The sequence below is a fragment of the Thunnus maccoyii genome, chromosome 17, assembly GCF_910596095.1.
Source record: "Thunnus maccoyii chromosome 17, fThuMac1.1, whole genome shotgun sequence".
Lineage (NCBI taxonomy): Eukaryota > Metazoa > Chordata > Actinopteri > Scombriformes > Scombridae > Thunnus > Thunnus maccoyii.
In genome coordinates, this window is record NC_056549.1 from 20,453,635 (window position 1) to 20,475,015 (window position 21,381).

General features: G+C 38.9%; 1 protein-coding gene across 1 annotated transcript in view; it reads right to left on the bottom strand.

Moving 5' to 3' along the window:
* Positions 1-19,869, bottom strand: part of enpp1 (ectonucleotide pyrophosphatase/phosphodiesterase 1) — a 33,594-nt gene extending 13,725 nt beyond the window's left edge. Inside the window, exons 1-13 of the mRNA XM_042390988.1 lie at positions 19,535-19,869; positions 15,241-15,313; positions 9,235-9,295; positions 6,685-6,782; positions 6,517-6,596; positions 5,580-5,699; positions 4,265-4,374; positions 4,064-4,129; positions 3,892-3,964; positions 2,279-2,387; positions 1,075-1,206; positions 913-944; positions 646-773 (exon numbers count right to left, since the gene is read on the bottom strand). Coding sequence (XP_042246922.1) covers positions 646-773; positions 913-944; positions 1,075-1,206; positions 2,279-2,387; positions 3,892-3,964; positions 4,064-4,129; positions 4,265-4,374; positions 5,580-5,699; positions 6,517-6,596; positions 6,685-6,782; positions 9,235-9,295; positions 15,241-15,313; positions 19,535-19,669 — 1,217 coding nt within the window. The 5' untranslated portion in view covers positions 19,670-19,869. The remainder of the gene's footprint in view (positions 1-645; positions 774-912; positions 945-1,074; positions 1,207-2,278; positions 2,388-3,891; positions 3,965-4,063; positions 4,130-4,264; positions 4,375-5,579; positions 5,700-6,516; positions 6,597-6,684; positions 6,783-9,234; positions 9,296-15,240; positions 15,314-19,534) is intronic.
* Between the last annotated feature and the right edge of the window lie 1,512 nt (positions 19,870-21,381).

Genomic DNA, 21,381 nt, shown 5'->3' on the forward strand with positions numbered 1-21,381 from the left:
TGATCATATCGCAAAACTGGGCGTGCTTTAGCTCCAGTCTCTGGAGAATTATGTAGGAGCTGTAGAAGACTGCAGGTTACCTTAACCTCAACCATGTTCCTTTTGACATGTAAACAAAACCTTTGCCAACTGACATCCAAACACATACCTCTGATGATATTTCTCAAGTGCGGTTTTGTATGAGGGAGTTAATTAGTCACCCCAAAGCACATTTGACTGGATAAATTATGTACGTTCCCTGGAGTGCAGCAATAAAATATTTTACAGGGCAAGAAAACGGAGGGTTTCAAATATAAACAAAAAAAACATTTTGACATATATTTGGCACCAAGAAAGAACAACAATTAGTGCAGGCACACAGGGTCACAACTTGTAACATATTTTTTGTTTTACTGGGTCTTTAAAGGTTTTTGACCTCCTGAATTTTCATTTTGGGATAAACCGTGCATTTAATAGACTTGATACAACTCCCTGACACCATTTAATGTGTTGCCCTCGCTTCAGCTTCTTTCTTCCATTCTGCAGTTTGTAAAGAATTAACACACAGAGGTATGTGATTGGCTGACTGCTCGTGTTTCTTGTCCTCCTCTGACTTCTTTTTAGTGCTCCCTGAATTTCCACATCAGCAGCTAGTGGGTCACTTACAGCGCAGCCTGCCAGCCCTTCTTCATATAGAGGTGTCCTCTCTCTATACGTTTGTTGTTCGCAAAATGCATCCGTTTGGGGAGGTTCTCTTTGAGGTAAGGCCTCATTGGCTGATCAGGGGTCCTGCACTTCAGAACAGACACAGACGAGAGGAGAATCAACAGACGGCAGAGGGAGAATGGGTTTGTTTGACATGAAGCCAGGCAAGCACATAATTTTCCATTCTTGCTATCAATACAATAGTCACATTTGGAATACTTCGCATACCGACAGGTTCTTCACCAGGCCCTCATAGTCGACTGGGGAGAGAGACAAAGGGACATTTATAATGAGGACAAGGTCAGCCACACTGTTTACAAACTAACTGACACTGAGTGATGCTGCAAAGCTGGGAAAAAGGCAAGTTGGGTGTTAGCGACGGGAACTCACAGGAGAAGTAGTCTTCTGGGAGGCGTTTTGGTCTGATGCGAGCAGCTGGGCCTTGGATGATGTCAAAGGCATCAGTGTTGGTTTGGTAAGTGGACACATATGCTGCCTTTTCACACGTCGCCTCCTCCATGCCTGTACATAAATGAAAATATTAATTCTTACAAACTTACTTACAAACAAATGTAGCCATGATAGAATGAAAAATTCAAAGCTTGTGCAACTTTACTGTACTTCCATGATCATATGTAAATGTTTTTGGATGTTTTTTAATGTTTTTAAGTGCTCTTTCCCAGCAGGGCCACTAAGATTTATTTTGTGAGTAATGTGTCTGAAAATAAACACATTTACTGTGTCATCACCACATTTTCACAGCCTTTTAAATTCATGCAGATGCTGTGTGTGATTTTAAGATTCATATCTACAGTACAACATTTGTTGACAACATTTTGGGTGTGGTGGATCTTTCTTTGTTTCCTGTCCTTGATGACGATATCTAGACCAGGACGTTAAAATGAATATCTTCTCTTGGGAATGACGTCTTTGATGAGGATGTCTGGGCAAGGCCCTGAGCCACATTTATTTCAGCACATTGATCTTTAATATACCTAATTACAAGACTAAACATATGGTCTCCAGATGTCCAGAGCAACGTCCTCTCAAAATATCCAAACATCCCACTGAGAACAGATTTTCCCGGTTTACTTCCAGTGAACAGACTCATTTTTCATCAGCTTTCCCTCTGGTATGTGCCTGTAGTTTTCCTGCAACAGGTGCAATGATTCAATCAAGCCAAACATTTGAAGCTGACACTAAGTCTCTAAAGTCCCTCTCAGTGGCGGAAAACGGAACTGTGTCTTACTATTATGAAACCACAGACAATTAAGATGACTATACCAACTTTATTTCTAAGCAAATGGCGTAAAAGTTAAAGAAAGTACAAAAAATGAATTCTATTGCCTCTCAGGCACTTAAAAAATGTCTGTTGCTTTCTTATTATACTGGTGAAAGATGTTTTGATGTTATTTTTGTTTTCTAAACAAAAAGATATGTCACCTGTCTATTATTGACTGGCTTTTTTGACCACATTTCTTTTTTATTATTTTAATTTACTGTAAAATTACTTCTATGTTTATTTGAATTACAGCAAATCTGATTGTGACTTGTCATCATTTGTAATCACAGCTGTGTGGACTAGTTGTCTCACCGTGGTCAGATACGATTATAATGTTGACACAGTTGTGCAGGTTTTTCTGTTTCAGGCCATCCATCAGCATACCCATAATCCGGTCAACGTTCTTCAAGGCCTCAATGACCTGGGAGCACAACAGCAGTTAAGAGTTAAAGTGTTACTGTGGCAACAAAAAAATGTTCACAAAAACACTGAGTCAGTTTTTCCATGAATACATTTCAGGAACCATCTTCAGCAAGTGAATCATTAGGAAATATGACATAAAATGGGTTTTGGTTCAAAACTGGGGACGGAGGCAAGATGCTACATGAACAATAAAATAAGTTTAAAAAACAAAACTGGCTTCAACAGTTTTGGTTCCTAGACACTGACAAGGTGAAGTGTTTTAAAGATAATAAAAATCATATTTAACACAATACTTTAAAAGGCATTCAGTATGCGCAGTTCCTCCATGTTTCTTTGCACACTTACAGTCACATACACAGCAGAAACTATTAGTAGATTAATCAATTTGTCGATCAGCAGAAAAATAATCTGTATCTATTTTGATAATTGACTAATCGTTTAAGACATCTTTCAAGGAACACTGCCAAACATTTGCGGGATCCATCTTGTTTTTGACCTGTCATGTGATATAGTAATTTGAGTATATTTCAATTTTAGATAGTTGGTTGAACAAAACATGCAATAAGAAGATGTCACGTTGGGCTTTAAATACTGGTGATCTATTTTCACCATTTTCTAACATTTTATAGACTTAACGTTTAATTGATGAATATACTATATATTATATTCTTATATTTTTAGTTGAAATATACTCCAAAGCATATCTTAATGTGTAGAGGTGTTGTCAAAGGCTCATTGAACAGCCTGGCAGCAGCACAGAGATATTCCCCTCTCGAGTTTTTAAGCGAGCCTCGTCTTTCTAACCAATCACAGGGGGCCAGAGTCAGGGGTGGGATCTCACAGCTGTCAATCAATACATGAACGCACTTCTGGCTTCCTCTTGTACCGAGGCTCCAAGCTAGCATTAGCTGCTGGAAGACATCGATATCTCTTACTCACAGGCTAGAATGCTCCATTACTTCCACTTCCCAGAAAGAAATCAATACATCGGGTGCACAACAGAGCAGGGAGAGGGAGTGGAGTGGTTTGCTTTAGAGTCTTATGCTAGTGCTAAACAGGAGCTTGACTTCTAGAACTTGCATATTTTAGCTTTAATTGAGAAAAAAGTTGTCAGAGTGATGGATAATAATCCACTTACTAGCTTTTCCAGACATTCAACTGCATCTCATGGCCTTCTTCAGTGGATGGAGATTTTTTCAAACCTTCCCTCATATATATGACAATTTCTTATTCCATGGCTGAAGTTCAATACTTCAGTGATGTCGTGACAACTGAGCCATCTCCATAACACGAAAGCAAAATCTGCTGATAAAGACCATGAAATCCAGTTGCAAGCTCTGGAAAAAAGCTAGTAAGTGGACCTTGAGTTTAGATTATTTTGTCAAACTACTGCACTGCGTCCAAGGTAAAGAATTAACTTTCCTCTCATTTCTTGTGTTTAGTCTGCTGTTCTTTTAGGTAATTAACTGCCGGCTTGGTTTAATGTTTGGTGAATGACTAACCTGCTTGCTTGCTGGTCCGTAACGATGGCCTGCTGAGTCAGGTTCATCCAGGTACAAAGTGATAAAGTCAGGTCTGAAATCACAGAAGCCACAGTTAAGTGTGATGCTCAGGTGTTTCTTGGAGGGAACTTGCAGCAACGTCTTTGTAATGATAACGAAGAGCATATGATACCTTTCTCCCTGAGGTAAACTGAGCCATTCAAACACCGTTTCCACCCTCTGCTCAAAAGCGATCTTCCTGTGCTCAAAAAGGGTTCATGTAATTTATGAACACATCAACACACAGCAATAAGACCATAACATTTCTTGTCACAATTACAGTGCAGGCATGAATTCAAAGGTAGGTAACATACTGTAATGATGGTGCTCTTACTTATCATATGATTTGTAGAAATTTGGGTAGGTGCCATTGATGTCTACATCTGAGCCTGGCCAGAAGAACGTTCCTGTTTTTTGTTTGTGACGCATGGCGGTGATCCAGACCTAAGGAGAGGAGAGGAGAGGAGAGAAGAAGGGAGAGAAAAGAAGACAAGAGGACACAATATGGGGCAAAGGAAGGGAGAGGAGACAAAAGAAGAGAGGAGATGAAAGGAGAGAAGACAAGAGGAAAAGAGACAAAAGGAAAGAAGAGGAGACATGGGGAGACAAAAGAAGAGGAGAAGAGAGGAAACAGAAGAGAAGAAATGAGACAAAATGAGTGGAGACAAAAGTAGAGGACAGGAAAAAGACAAAAGAGGTGGGGAGAGAACAGAACAGGAGACAAGAGGAGACAGGAGAAGAGAAGATTATGGGAAACAAGGAGAGAGGAAGAGAGCTTTATGTACATTCATAATTAATTCAGTAAATCTGTGATGTACTAATATCTAACTCATTCATCTCAGTACTTCACAGCAGCAGTGTTTGGTCCATCAGGATAAGTGTAATCCCTCACAGCTCTGACAAGACTGATGGAAATCTAACCACATATTTTATGCTAAATCAATAGCTATTAGACTGATCTGCAGGTAGATGTGTTTTATTCATGAAGCAGACTTGCATAAGTGTATTTTGGCAGGTGCACTTAGTTGTATTGGTTCAAAAGTCATTACAAAGGAATGCATTACTGCAGAATAAATCCTTCCACATGGGTCCACCGTTTATCTAGTTCTCCTGTCCTAGAAAGTCATATGGCCGCATGGTGTATTTTCAAGAAGAGCAGGCTGTCAAGTTGAGGAATGAGATTTGAAAACCGCGAAGAGTCTAAACAAGCACAACTCGCAGCCCTCACAAGCTGTCATTTAGCACGAGCCTAGTCCATAATTATAAGAAGAAGCACATTACGGGGGGAGCTGATTTCTGAGAGATAAAACTCGGCGCTGTCAGAAAAAACAAGTGTCTCGTGCCATTCACAGACAGACAGCAAATTACAGCTCGATCTGAGCACGATAACGTAGTTTTTTTCTACCACAATTCATATGTCTTACACAAGACAAGTGCGTTCTCTTGATTCATGCAGAAAGCATGGGTGTGTTAACTGAACAACTCTGTCTGGCTCCCAGATGAGTGCAGGGATTGTTATTTCTCACTACTGCCTTGTGGCCTTGCTCAACAAAAACTAAATTCCCACCAACTTTTTTAGCATCACTAATATTTACTGAGCAGTGAATCTGCACCTTTGTATACAGGTCTGGTTGCACAGAGTCACTTACTGGCTCCCCTTGGTACCATTTCGGGTTGAATTTCTCATCAGTTTTCAAGCTGAAGAAAGCGTTTCGGGTCACGTCGTACATCTTGTTGTCTACAATCCCATGAGACTCGGGATAAAGACCCTGCAGGAATCAAAGGTAAAAACACACAGATGAGGCAAAATGCTTTGATATTGTAGCTGCAGGGATTTATACTGATAACCTCCTTTGTCCTCCCTTTCTAACCTAAATATTATCTGTAACCACCACATATCCCAGTTTGTTTTAATTGCAGGAGTGAAATCCACCCTTTAAGCCCCTTGCTTCTGCTCTGCTTCCTCTCCACAAACACATGTAAACCTTTAACCCTCTATAGAAACTTCTCTACATTTATTTCACAGCTATAGCTACTAGTTATTTTTCAGATTAAGCTTTGTCATCTGGAACAAACTTCCAGAAGATCTCAGACTAGAGACAATACTGACTACTTTGAAATTTAAACTGAAGACGCATCTGTTTGCCATAGCTTTAAATCTAAAGTTGCACTTCATGATTTTTATCCTTTACGCTGCCTTTAAAACGATCTTTACCTTTTCATCAAATGTTATGTATTTTACTCTTCTATTACTTTCTATTATTTCTGGTCTTACATTCTTTTGCATTATGTAAAGCACTTTGGATTTCTTTGTGTAGGAAATGTGCTACATAAATAAACTTGCTTTGCCTGTAACATAATCATTAGCATCAAATTTTACTGATAATACTTCTGTACTTTTACCTAAGTAGAAATGAAGGATTTTTAGTTGTAATAGAGTATTTCTACATTGTTATATTGCTACTTTTACTTAAGTAAAGTATCCAAGTACTTCTTCCACCACAACAGAAAGTCAGAAAAACAACCTGACCGATTGTGTACAATAAATCAACCTCTTAATCTGTGAGCATACCAGAAAAGACTTACAGTCACGATACTGTAGTGGTTGGGAAAAGTCTTTGTGGGATAAACAGGCCTCATATATGGCGTTGTTGTACCATAGTTTCCTGCAACACAGTAATATTTAATCACACCAGGATGCCTGGTAAACCATGAAGGGCTGCGGAGTCAACAATGCTCTTGTTGGTGACTTACGTAACTTGTTGATGACAGGAAGGTGGCTGCCGTGATCTTTCAGATACTCCGCCCTGAAACCGTCTAAAGACACCAGAATGAGGGGAGGCCTGGAAAAGCTGAGCGGGAAGACAGAGAGATTCAAATGATGCTTTATGAGGATACTGAGGTGGGTTTGTGAATGGGGGGTGGAATGATTACTCAGCGGGACACAAGGCTATCTTTGGCACCAGTGGTGTCGGCATGGTAGTGTGGTAAAGTAAGTCTGTGTACAGAGGATACAAAGCAGCTCTTTGACTGAGCCGGCAAGCGGAGGAATTAAGTCAAATCGCAGACCACACACAAAAACACAGGGAGGAGAAGTGGCAGACAAACGTGACTGCTGATTATGAATCAGACACGAGTCTCAACAGATTTCTGTTCCCAAAAGAAAGGCATGGTCTCATCCTGTCTCACTGGAAGTACAGAATCGATTACGTAGTTTTTGTTTCATCATCCTCTTTTCACTATGAGAGTTACAAGTTATTGCTATATAACCCATAGTGAGTTATACAGTTATCAAAACATCATGCTATGTAGAGCTGAGTATCAAACCACCAATCAAACTCAGTCAGTGGTATTGAGCAACGAGGTGTCAACGTTTTGAAAGGTGGTTTTCTAACCAACTTCTTTGATCAAAATTTTTTGTGATCAAAATCAGGAAACTTTTCTACTGCAACTTAAACCTGTATAGCACTTCTTTGTTTAACATCGATGCATTGGGCAGTTTGGCATATTGTGTTAAATTAAAATAAAGAATTAAACATTCCCCAAACTAACACATCAAAAGAGTTTTGTTTCAGTAGTTTCAGTCTAAAAGGTTGATATAGTGAACGCACTGGCTAAGAACAGCATATTTACATATCCAGCAAATACAAAGCAACATTTATATTTGTTTCTGTCCACCTGATATCAATATTAACTCTTCTTTTAGCTCTGTTTTTGCTCTCTACCAACTCCTGAGGGAAATATTCAGCTCTGCAGCTGCTAAATGCTCCTCTACTGACAACTTTACCATTTGGTGCTAAGCAGGTAGAGTACTGTGCAGTGGTTGTATCAGAGTTTTTTCATTAAAAACAGCTGCATCCTGCAACTGGAAATGAGGTAAATGAGAGCGATGAGAATGAACCAAAACAGTAAACCAAAACAATGAGCTGAAAGACACTATAACACTCTAGAGCTTTAAAGAACTGCAAAGTTGGCTGAGCTCTTTCTAACCTAAAGAGCTTTGACGGCGAGTTCGTACAACGTGTCTTCAGACCACGTCAGAAAGCAAAAGTATCGACAGCTGTTCCAAATGGTCACATTCAAGAGTGGGGTGAAGAGCCAGCTGTCATAGAGATAACTGTTTAAATATGTTGATAACAGCTCAGTCTCTCCTGGTCTTGGAAGAGTTTCATAGTGTTGCACTCGTCTGTACACACAAAAAGTGACAGAAGTAGTTTAATAAAGAGTTAAAAAAAGAAAACCCTGCCACACACCTGGCCAATGTCTGCGTGGAGTGTGTGACAGGAGCTGTCAGACACAGCCTGCCCAATTCCAACATCGGATATGTTTTGGGGGGAGAGGGTTTCTGAAGTTGTTTGGCCATTCGACAAGCACTTCTGCTGAAGCATAATCAGTGGGGCTTGCCCTTTAATTGTCTGTGGGTTTGTCACTACAGTACAAGTGACACCCTTTACATAACAAAGTCATTTAATCCTTTGTTGATAAATATTAATTAGTATAACTTTAATAATAATACATTCATAAAGTCTTCATAACACCTTATGATGTTCTGCTTACTACTCATGATTTTGTACAGTAAAATAATCTGCACATTTAAAAACATCAACATGTAAAAAATGTTTGCATTCAGCATTTTTCAAAAGAACTTCTTTGCGTGCAAAGGGCAAACCACACATGACGTAGAGGTGTGGTTTACCAACAGAAACAAAATGAGGAAAGCCAACAAAACGAGTGGTGTAAGATGCTGATATAAAAAGACAGACAGACAACATTACACGTGTTTAAAAGATATTTTTACAAACCAAATGTAGCTTCATTTGGAGCCAAAGGTTTTTTTTTCCATAGTATAATGGGTCTGTCTGGGGTAACTCCTTTACTAAGCAGCAACACACACACATGTGACCACACACTCACACAATTACTCACATTACCCAGTTTCCATAGAGAATGGGACTTTTTCCACTGAACCAACACCATCATAAAAGAACAAGTCATGTGTTATTTACAAATGTCTTAAAAAAACTAAGATGAACACACTGAATAGTTACAGAAAAGCCTTTCTATTTTCTGTTTAATTTTCACTAAGAACCACCTACTGGGAACAATGGTCTCCACTCATGATAAGGGTGGGCGACACAACTGAACAGCTTTATTCTCAGCACCAAAACATGGTGAAAGATATTGTACAAAGAGGAGCAGAGGAGCTGATGTAGGGCAAACTAGGGCAGAGATTTGAGATATTATTTTCTACCAAATCCACATCAGTTCTTACATTACAGCAGCAAAACAAGAGTATTGTATTACCCAGATGGACACTGTGGCTGCTCAGTTTCCTCGAGGGCCTCCTGCAGCCAAAGCCCTTCATCTGGAAAAGAGAAGAGTTGTCAAAGTTGTGTTTTTGGTATACAATATGTTTCTCTGAGCTACTGTGACTGTAACACACGATACTGATGTCAGTAGGCAAGGCAAGTTTATTTGTACAGCACATTTCAACAACAAGGCAATTCAAAGTGCTTTACATAAAACATAAAAGGCTTCAAGACAGACTGTAAAAGCAACATAAGGCAATATAAAAAGACATTTAAATACTATTAAAAAGTGTTAAATTGGAAATACAAATAAGCTAAAATAGAATAAGACAGATAAAACAGGAGAGTAGAAGTTACAGTGCAGTATAAGATAGTAATCGAAAGCCTCCAATTTGATTTAAAAATAGGCATCGGCAAACAGAAAAGTCTTCAGTCTTCATTTAAAAGAACTGAGAGTTGCAGCAGACTTGCAGTTTTCTGGGAGTTTGTTCCAGATATGTGGTGCATAAAAACTGAAAGCTGCTTCTCTGTGTTTAGTTTTGACTCTGGGGACAAAAAGCAGACTTGTGCCAGATGACCTGAGAGGTCTCGATGTTTCATAATGTAGCAGAAGATCAGAAATGTATTTTGGCTCTAAACCATTCAGTACTTTATAAACCAACAGCAGTATTTTAAAAGCAATTCTTTGACAGACAGGAAACCAGTGTAAATTTCTGAGAACTGGAGTGATGTGGTCCACTTTTTTGGTCTTAGTGAAGACTCGATCAGCTGTCTGATTGATTTTTTAGAGACCTGTAAAGACACAGTACAGTTATAGTAGTCGAGTCTTTCCAAGTTTTTCCAAATATTTTGCTGAGTCCTTTAATTCTTGATATATTCTTCAAGTGATTGTAGGCTGTCTTAATGTGGCTGTTGAAATTCAGGTCTGAGTCCATGACTGGATGGAAACGCATTTTCTTTTATCGATTGTCTGGAGTTTCTGTTAGAATATGTGCTAGATTTGGACGGGAACCTGACTGAAGTCTTTCCACTGATCCTTGGAACTAAAAGAAAGCACAACTCTGTGAACCACATGACTATATTATGTAAGAGAGATCTCATGAACAAATACAAAATAGTCAACTATTACATTTTTAAATTTTTGCTGGATAGCATATGTTCACAAACAACAGAAAACATCTGGACTTTGTTTTCATGGAAACAAAACAGTGAATAAACAGTAACCAACTAATTTTTTTGAATATTTTTGTTTTTAGGCCATACAAGCACCTTGAAATAGGGCACATTACTACCTCAAAATCATGTAATTTACATGATTTAAGTTAACTTAAGTGAATTAAAGGAAGCTACAGCATCTCATAACATTTGCAGATCTTTTGAACTGGCATTAATAGATTTTTGGGGCACATTGGGGCAGCAAAACAAGCCGTAAACGTGACATTGAGTGAACGTGTTAGCAAACAGTCGCCTATTCACACACACCGAGCAGAAATAGAGCAACATTAACATCATTTGGAGTTGTGGCCACCTGGTGAATGCAAGTCCAACTTTGCCTTTCTGCTGTTTGGTGCTGAGCAGGTACTGTACAATGGGTTTATTAGAGCTGTGAGTAAACAGCTGAAAGTGAACCAAAACACTTAAGTTGTGGACAGTAAAAGCAAAATAAGTGTAAAGGAGCTAAAACGCTCTGTAGAGCTGAGGGGACTTGCTGAGTGGGGTGATAATTTCATAGCTCATAGTTCATATATAGTTTCAAATACAAGCAGTCATGTGTTCCATTGTTAACAGAAAACTATTGATCAGTGCACCCAGTGTAGGAAATTTAAAAAATATTTGAGGGGAAACTTTTAGCCCCACTGTTTAAAAAATTAGGGCATTCACAAAATTTTGGAGGCACTTTTAAAAAATAGTAATTAGTGCATAAAGTTGCTGTTTTCAATGTAAAATGAGCCCAGATTAAAATGTATACAGTAATCACCACCTTGTGTAACCACCTCAGTAAACACCGTCCCATTTGTGATAACTATCTACATTTTCTAACTAAAGGTGTTCCAGTGATACACAGTGTTCGGGCAAACACTGATTACATTACTTGTCCATCGCCCCCACAGTCATTTTGCTTTTTTTATAGAAATAAAACCCACTTAGTTTATTTTTGCATATGAACGCCCACATTCATCGAATAAAAAAACCCAACCACAACAACAACCTAATATGTAAAAATACTCAGTGGTGTGTTATCAATACTTAGTCATTAGTCGTACGACAGACGCTACCATTATAAACTGAAAGTGTCTGCACCATAACTGTCTGCAGCAGCAGCAGAGTTGCAGTAGAGTAGCGGAGGGAGACGTCTGTCCTCCCTCCTGCTCCCTGCTGTAAACACACGTAGCTGTCAGTCAGCAGCTGCTCTCATGTCTCCCCGGGTTTTGGTGCTTGTTTTCGGCAGAAATTCTCCCGCTCTTTGCCTGCTCACGCTGCTCTCGGATGGTAGGCGGATTGCTCCATGGATGTATTGAGCTATACTGCTAACTTCATACTCTGTGCTTTGCAGCTTCACAATCACACACACACTCTCTAACTCTCGACCGCATACTCGCTATACACTGAGCTATTCTTTAAAGGAGCTACAGCACAGGTATAACTCATTTAGTTTAAATAACATCTTAAAATACATTTTAAAAAATCCCTGATGCTTAGGCCCAGTGAGGGGTCAACTCAGCCCAGCAGGCCGCCGGACTTGCAATATACTGGTGGAAACCCTGATGATGAGCTCAATATGATATTTAATGGGCTTGATCTAATTAGCTTCAGCAAAAGTTGTGGTCGGGGGGTTAATGTCATATTCAGACCTCCTACAACTCAAAACCAGTCTAACTTCGATGATTTCATCATTGTGGGTCTGATACATTGCATGCCACAGCCTCAGGTGTTTTCACAAAATTACAGACTAGTAGCTACAAGTACTGTCAAAAGAGCCAAAATGAGTGTAATATTCCCTCTTTATTGATGCTGTTCTGGAAATAACTTAACTTCATTTCATCTCCAAATTTCACTGGGGAAAAATGCACTGTTGAAACAATAGCTAATTAGATGCTCAGCTGCAGCACATTAAACATTTTTTTTTGCCTAAGCTGGTAAATATAAAATTATTTTTTTCAATTCTTGGGGGCAGTTTTAAGAAGCATTCTGAGATTTCAAAGGCAAGGGCATTTTTGCCCTTGCCCACCGTTAATTTCTGACACAACTTTAAAATCCAACTAAAATCCCATTCAATCATCCCTCTTTGCAGTGATAAATAATGTCAACATGTTTCTTAATTGTATTATTAATGGTTTTGTATAATTAGAATGAAGAAAAAAGGGTCTTTGAGGATATATCAGAAATGCTTATTTCTATCTCAGCCAGCTGGGCAGGCGTGTCAAAGGTTTTTTGATTGTCATTAGCTGGCAGGCACACAGTGCTACAACGTACGGAACAGAGACAAAGTAAACAAACTGCTGTAGCAACAAGTCATGGACAGACGGTGTGTTGCTAACAGGGCAATGACCAAACCAGCATCTCACAGGTCCAAAGTCATGTTTTCAGGTATCTTTACGTGCTCTTTAATGTGCGTGAGTGGGGCACTTTTCTCCAGTGAATTATTTTTTTTGTGGCTTGTTCAATAAGCTAAGGTGCAGGGCAAGATGTGTGTTCATGTTTGGTAAGTTAGATAAGAAGGAGACTTTAGCAGGGAAACTCATGTGGGTTGTTGTTGTTCAGAGTCTGTGGCTCGAATGGTGTGGAAGGGTGTTATCAGGCTCAGTGTGACTTTTTGCTCTGCCTATGATGACATGATAAAATGATAAAACAACTAAACGCCAGCTGATAATTAATCATCAAGTATTGTACAAAGTACGGACACACGGTATAAAACCCTAAAACAAATACAATATAACCTACATTGTTTTCCCTTGAGCAGCTCCTGTAACTTTCGGAAAACAAACTGTTTTTGGACAAGGACACTCCCACTGATAAGGTGACTCAATCCAAGAAGCTTTAAGTCACCTATTTCACCTTCTAAGCAACTGCCAACCCATAGGTCAACCCAAGCCTGCTGACTGGACATATGACAGAGCGAAACTTAGCATGTTGGTGAGAAAGCCCCTCCTCACTGCCTCTCCAGGCCAGCAGTGTGGTTTGGACCGAATACGGGGATGCTCTGTCTCAGGAGACAAGTTGCTGTGGTCAGTAATCCACGGGAAAACCCACTCTCAGTATTTTACACTACATGCTCTGTAAGCCTCTGTGGAAGAAGTGGAGGTTTGGGTTATTTTTATTGCTTTTCATCTCTTTCCAAAGTCCTTGAAAGCAGCTTTATGAAAGATGTAGACGTTCCAACAAAGTTAGAGATTTTTCGTGAGCGCAAAGGCAAAATGTATTCTTCCCATATGGCTTTCATGTTAGCTGAGTAGGAAATATAAGTTAAAGGGAAATGCCACAGCAGAGAGAGCACCCCACCCAGGCTGGAGACAGCTGCCCACATTCACCACCGCTGCCCCTGAAATGGAAGAGGGGTGTTTTGGCACAGCGGTTTGCAACAAAGAATATACTGACGCCGCTGCCCACGTCTAACCAGATGGAATCTATAGCTGGAGAAAACATGCCAGTCTTGGGTGAACATTCCTGTCTCCCTTGGAAGTGGGTTTATGACATGTTTTGTAACAGCAGGCAAAAGAATCCATATCACACCACCCTGACAGACTCATATCCTGTGAACAAATCATACTCATAGGCAGTCTCACCTCTCAGTCTCTCTCTCACTCCCTTCCTTCTCGACTGGCTGGCTGGTTACTTGACCCTCCTTCACAGTTGCTTTAAATACTCCCAATTTGGAATTTCTGAGCGATCTGCAGTGGGACGTTAAGAGTTTCTACCTTGTAGGTAGACTTCCTGGAAGCCTAAACAGTAGTTTTATAGCCTCACAGTAGCAGGATGCAGGCTTGTTTGCCCCTCTACCTACTCACAACTTGTAGTATGTGTTTTCACCAACCCTTTCTGAAGAAATGTTCCAAAATGTAATCTGAGATGGTTATTTCCGTCTGTCACTCTCAGTTGCTCTCAAAGTAACTTCATTCAGTGCCTGTGTCAAGGAGTGAAGGCTGACAAAAAGCTTATATTTACATGTAGGTGAAAGCAAGAGCAGCTGAACTTTTTGGCATTTATGTATAGATAAATCTGTTAAATCTGTGAGAATTATTTCATTAAAAATGGCACTGTGTGTATGGGGGGAACAGGGGTTTAAATGTGTTTTTTCTTCCTTTTTTCATTACCTGCACTACACAGATCTTCGAAGTTAAAGCCCCTTTTTAAGTGATTAGCTATCAAATTACTCTGGTGACATTATGTTTCTGTCTACAGAAAAATAAGACAATTCCATTTGCTTTCAGCCCAATTATTGTAGTGTCCTCAAGTCAGATCTTTAAAGAAATAGTTTGGGAAATACACTTTCTGACAGACAGACAGATGACAAGATTGTTACCACTCTTGTATATGTATGGTAAATATGATGCTAACGTGAGCACATGGTTAGCCTAACTTGGCACAAAGACTGGAAATAGTAGGAAACAGCTAGAATGGCTCTGTCCAAAGCTAACAAAATCTGCCTACCAGCACCTTTAAAGCTCATTTATTAACGTGCTATATTTTATTTGTTTAATCTGTACAGATACCGAAGTGTAAAAATGACAATTGGCGAATTGTCATGACAATTGGCGAATTGTCATTTTTTACCTTAGATTTTTGTATAGGTGCGTCCGTGTTTGTGCACAAGAAACAAACACAAGTGGGACCCACAGCATCAAAACATTGCTCCATAGCAAAATGGCAAATGGCAACCTAACTATAAGTGAATTCTGCTAACGAGCACTCCTACTACAACTAGTCACTGAGGATACACAAATGGTGTGGAAACATAGCTGTACAATCAACTGTATGTAGGTCAATTAACAGTGACGCCTACCTTTCTCATTGCTGCTCTTTTTCAGGGAAAGCACCACAGCAAGGATGATTGCCAGTAAACACAGCGGCAGTACCTAAAATACAGAAGACACATGTCAGAATTTTTGTTAAGATTAATGAAGATAATAGTTTATTTATCACATGTAGATGCAAACAAACACAGCTGACAGTGTTTAGATTGAACTCTTGGCTCTGGTGAGAAAGAAAAACAAGAGGTAAGCGACTCCTCAAGCCACAAGAGTCAAACAGTCTACTGCACTGTGAGTTGAAAACCTGCTCTGATATGTGATTCATCTAAAATAGTTTGGTTACTACTAATGGCAGACCATCTGTTCCTATTACTGTTTGCAGTTACCAAATACCTTCTAATTTAATGTAAAAAATGAAAAAGTGAACAAAACAGAATCAAATTTAAACAGAGAAATACAGCCAATTTGGACATTTTATGGGAAATGCTACTGTGCATGGTTAAAATGTCCTTGGAAGAAGTTTAAATTTTATTCTACTGGTACTCTAAACACACTCTAGTGTCAGCTACATGCTTTGTTACCCTAATATAAACATACTGCAACAGGCTTCTGGCTCTACACAGGAAGACATAAATAAAGATATTTTGCTGAACCTCCTTTAATCATTGGACTTGAATGTTTATTCTTGACAGATTTAAGGTCATACAGCGAAAGTTGCTGAGAAAAGAGGGGCTGTATTTTATTTCCTTAACCCAGAGATGCTAATCATTCCCACTTTTCCCCATACACCATCTCCAACCATCCAAATGTTGCTCATGGCCCTCTGTAGGCCAGTCAAAGCAGCACGGACAACTAGCTGCTTCTTGATCGGCTGCTTTGCTTGTAAAGCTGCCTGCTCACTGGGGGTGAAGAGTTTGTAATTAGAGGGGCGTTTCAAAGACGTCTCAATCAGTTTATTTAGAAAGGGGGGAGGTGTACAGCAGTACTATCATTTCTGCATATTATGAAGCCCCCGCTACACCCAAACCAGGCTGTTCATCATGGTTCTTAAATCAGCACAGAAGTTGAAAGCTGGTTTGAAACTTTGATTTAAAATGTGCTGCTAGTTTTAAACATTATTTGGTCCTGTATGTCAATGGCTGTGAAACTTTTTGGCTTGTGGCACCTTTAAAGGTTCACAGTTTGTCTTAAAACAACAAAGCGGTGTCCATATGAACATTGAAGGAGATTTAACTTACTGTAATCTTTACTCCTACATACTGACCATTAAAAGATCCCTTCCTAAAGAGATTTCAATGTAAGTGATGGGGGACAAAATCCACAGTCCTCAATCTGTGAAATGAGGCTTCAGCAGTCTGGGTCAGTCATATGTGTCTTTTTAGTCTTTTTTTTTCCCTGTTCAGCTGCAGTGGAAGGAAAAGATGTTCAAAGCTTAATGTTCATATGAGCACCTGACTATTGTTTTAAGACAGACTTAAAATTGTGAACCTGTCCTTTGAAATAAAGAAATGTATACTTATGACCCATTATCACAGTTCATTAGAGATACAACATGTCCATGAAAGTCCATTGTGACCCCTCAGATTTATCTTGGGACTCTCAGCAATAGTTTGTTTGTCTGTATTAGTTGTTTGTGTGTCTCGCTTAATGTGGGTATAATTTTATGTAAATGTGATTTTTGATTTGCATTAAAATAAAAAATGAACAAACTAAAAACTAACCACACAACATTGTCCTGTGTAGAGACTGAATCCAACACTGAAAGCTATCATTTTAGAGTGAGTCACTGTAAAAATATCAACTTACACTGCACAAATACATAATCAGGTTTTCCTCTGTTGTAACCTTGTAACCTTTGTTGCTACGGCAAGTGTCTCAAACAAATCCAAATCTTATCTTTTAATATATTAGTCATTAAAATTCAATCTTACTGTATTTATCTTGTGTTTTCTTATCCTTTTGCCAGTTTTGAAATATATATTTTTTCACATGGAAAAACTTACAGATTTGCTTATTTCTGTTTTATCTTCAAAATTAAAACCAGTTACTTACACAAAGCTGAATAAAATACATGAATCCAACAAAAGCTCACTTGTTAGACAAATTGAAACCACACACTGCTGGACAATGGGAACACATGACGTTAAGTAACCCACGTGGGAGGTGTTTTTATGTGTTTTAGGACAAATAGGCCCCTCTGACTTCACATTAGATAAGATATTTTCATGGTGCAGTCATTCATGCCTGTTAATTAACTCATGCTGCAAAGCTGTGGTAGTGTTCAGTTAGTCTCAAAACCAGGCTTGTGGGAATCCTCCACCACGAGTAATCCATTTAGTGTGATTCACATACGTATATTCTTATTTTCTCCAGTTATAGGTGAAAACACAGAGAGAGAATGATAGGGGCTTTTGGACGGGCTCCTTTGGACAGCTTTTAGACGTGGTCCTTGTGGGTTGTGAAAGTAAACAGTCTGTGTGGTTGAAACCTACACGTCTGACACTTAAATACACTGGATTACAACAGGGATCTGGTGAAACTGTCAAACTAGACAGCATGAAAAAAATCCACAAGGCATGAAAAAATACCTTACTAGAGTGCAATTCTTTAATGAGTAAGCCTCATGTTAGTGCTTTTTTTTGTCCATTTTAGCCCCAAGATGTTACAATCATCCTTCTGCAAGACCTTAAATAACACTGCAGTGTAACACATACCGGTATTACAATGACTAACAGATGTATGTTGGCTCATGTATGTCAGGACATAGCATATTGTAGTCTAGACTTTACCACATGTGTATCTAATCAGTGCCAGGCAGACTGCAGAGCTTCTCCTGGAGCCGAAAACACTGGTTCCCATGGTTTTAGTTGGAGTTTGCCAGTAAATAGTTTGAAAGGTGTGTATACTATCAAAAGATTCTCCGATCTGTACAGTTCATATTTCACTGATGAGTTAGATTGGTATGTACAGAGAGCTAAAGAGACTGCTTATACTGTGGTTTAACCATTCTTACACATATGTTTCAGCCTGATTAATCAATTAGTTTCATTCTTGAATGTATATTCCAAACCACAGCTGTGTAAAAGCAGTACTTATACCATATATAAGCATTTTTCTTTGCAGTTCTTTCAAGTGTGCGGTTTAAATCATCATGAAAAGTTCCAAATGTATCCCAGATTTTGCCTCTCTATGAATATGTGTGGTTAGTCTCCCATGCCGTGAACAATAAAAGCTGAAAAAGGAATACAAAGAAAACAGTGAAGCATATTCTCATCCAGGTCATAAGAGAGCTACTCAGTTTGGTTTTGAGGAACAGGAGTGGCGTAAAATACTGACTTTCAGCAAAATTCGGTCCAAGAGCAGCAACACAAGCTCTAAAAATTTCATGAGTCAAAGGCTACTAAAAGTTCTGAATACACCCTCAACTATATGTGTGAAGCCGCATGCTGCACAGTGGACACTTTTATCCAAATTATATTATGTAAAAGGGAAACTGACACTCTGACTTCAGCAGCGTGCCAAGATGCTAAAACTAAACACACACAACCAGCCACATGTCTGTGTCTGTTGCCTGTGTCCTCTCTAAACTCTAAACATCAAGAATGCCATCTGAAATAGTGGACTACTGCAGAACAAAGTGGCCAGTCGTGCGTGAAAATCCTGCTATCTGACTGTGAGACTGCACCAAACTTCCAGCTGAAACTTCACACCGTTGCATCACCAACATCACTGTAGGTGCAGGAACAACTGTAGTTCATCCTCACCTGCAGAGACACTCCTGGCCCCTGTCTTTTTGCACTGAAGTGAAAACATTTTGTTTCCACGTTCACACTGGCAGCTCTGACACTCTAAGCTGTTTGGCAGCTGTGGATTAATGACACAGGGAGTAAACAGTGCGCAAAGGCAGACCTGAGGTTGTGGTTTAATGTTTTCTGGTGATTCATTATATTCCCTCATGATGAAGTAAGGCACAGTCACTGTAAAGTCAGTATCTGAGAGAGTTTATGGACACATTTAATGTATTACAGTGATATTACAGTGCCTTACAAAAGATATAAATGATAAAAATGACATTTAGGTGACTATATAAAGTTAAATACCAATATAATGTAGATTTTTACATGCATATAACAGTATGGTTAAAGGTGCAGGAATTTTGTTACAGTTTTAAAGGCATTTAAAAGTTTTTGACACATAAATGAGCTGTATGAGCTCAACTTTTAGAGTGTGAAAGTAAATAACTGCTTGCACTCCTGAGCAAGAGAAGTGTCCTTTAGTTTTAGTTAAAACAAAGAGGTAGGGAGATATTAGTGCCTTTGAACGTACCACACTAATGATTTTACAGTGGTTGCTCCTCTTCCTTCTCCTGCCAGTGTTTTCTCTTTGACCCTCCAGCTCTGATGTCCCAAATAAAGACGCAGCTTGCTCAGCCGACCGCTCCTCTCCTTTAGTTACCGCCATGCTGCTGAGCGCACCAAAAAAAACCCTACAGCCAGTGTTTTCCAGGAGAGACTGAGTGGCAGCAGAGGTTTCCTGCTTAGGAATATATGCCGTGACTCCCTGCTGAAGTGTAGCACCGCCTTGTTTCTGAACGACGTCTCCAAGTTTACAGAGCGGCCGCGTGCGACTGATCAGAGAGGAGGTTGATTGAAGAGGGCAGAGCAGACCTCAACAGTCTGCTATTTTGGCTCAAGTATTATTTTCCCATTACAGTCTGCTCACCAGTGACTCTGATACTTTGCTGCTTTAGAGAGAAATTGTCGTTTTAATTAAAAATACGCACAACTCATTCATTCATGGTCATACATGTGTCAGAGTGTGTTGACCATGCCTGAATGATCAGCTGTGAAGAAAAGAGCTCAACAGTAGCTAAATTAGCTGCTGAGGAACTTTAATGATTTACTGTACAGGTGACTGACTGCTGCCGCCACCTTGTGGTCAGACTGTAGTAGTGCAATTAAATAAAATAAAAAACATTAGACTGCTGCAGAAAATGTACCTGACTAATGGTTTTCTTCGTAAAACTAAAACAAAGCATTATCAAATTATGTTTTCGCAGCAAATTTTTTAATCAGCCTTAATAATAATTAATTTAAAAAAGTTAATTATTTAGAGCTTAAGAATTTCCCTAAAATCATGCAAAATCAACATCTTTAAAACTCTTCACACAGTCAACACAACAGCAACAATTATGGACCAAACTGTGAAGACATTTGCATTTGCTTTCACACAAAAAGCATCCAGTGACTTACAGCCTTCAAGTTTCCTGAATACTTCTCTCACTCAAACATAACCAACCAACAAAACTCTGCAGCCCATTTTATAAATTCTTACATTTTCACATCAAAACCCTTGAGTTTATATTCAAACATGTAGCTATGATCACATTGAAATACATCTGTATTCAACCAAAAATAAGAACAGACAAGAATAAAGCCCACTGAAACTTTTATTGCTACATTTCTGTGACTTGTTCCTGTAGAATACTCTGCAGTACGTTCTATAGAGAGGTAAAAATGTTACTGTATTTTGTAATGAAGTTAATTTAGATTATTTTTATTTCAAACATGTTAAAATTACAAAATAAAATAGATAGGCAGTGAAACAAAACAAATAACAATAACAGCAAAATTTCAGTAAGCAACACAAATAATAACCTTTCAATGTTCGAAAAGGGCATAGGATGAAGTAAAGAACATTTCTACATTTTTCTACTTTTCTTACACTATTAACAATTTTAAAACAGCATATATGCTACACAAAAAACTAGTAAATCATAAAGTGATTTACTACTTTGAAGACTGCCATAAAAAGATGCATGATGTGTTGTCTGTTGTTAGTGTTTTTTATCTCAGTGTTCTGATTGATACATTTACACGTCATTAAAAGAGTATCAGAACACATTGCAGATACCGTAGATACAAACGGTTTATACTTTTTAAAAATAGAAATAGTGTATAAAAAAACCACAAGATGGCGATGTTGCAACACTGTTAGTGATGCTTAATTACCTTCCTTGTAGGAGAACATTTTCATGGTGCTAAAAGAGGTGCTTTTTATATAATCCAACACTGCCCCTCATCCTTGACAGCTTCAACACATGCAGACATATTTCAGCTCTGTGAGGTCCAGTTTTCCTTCACATCCAGTCGTGTCTCATGGTGTGATAATGA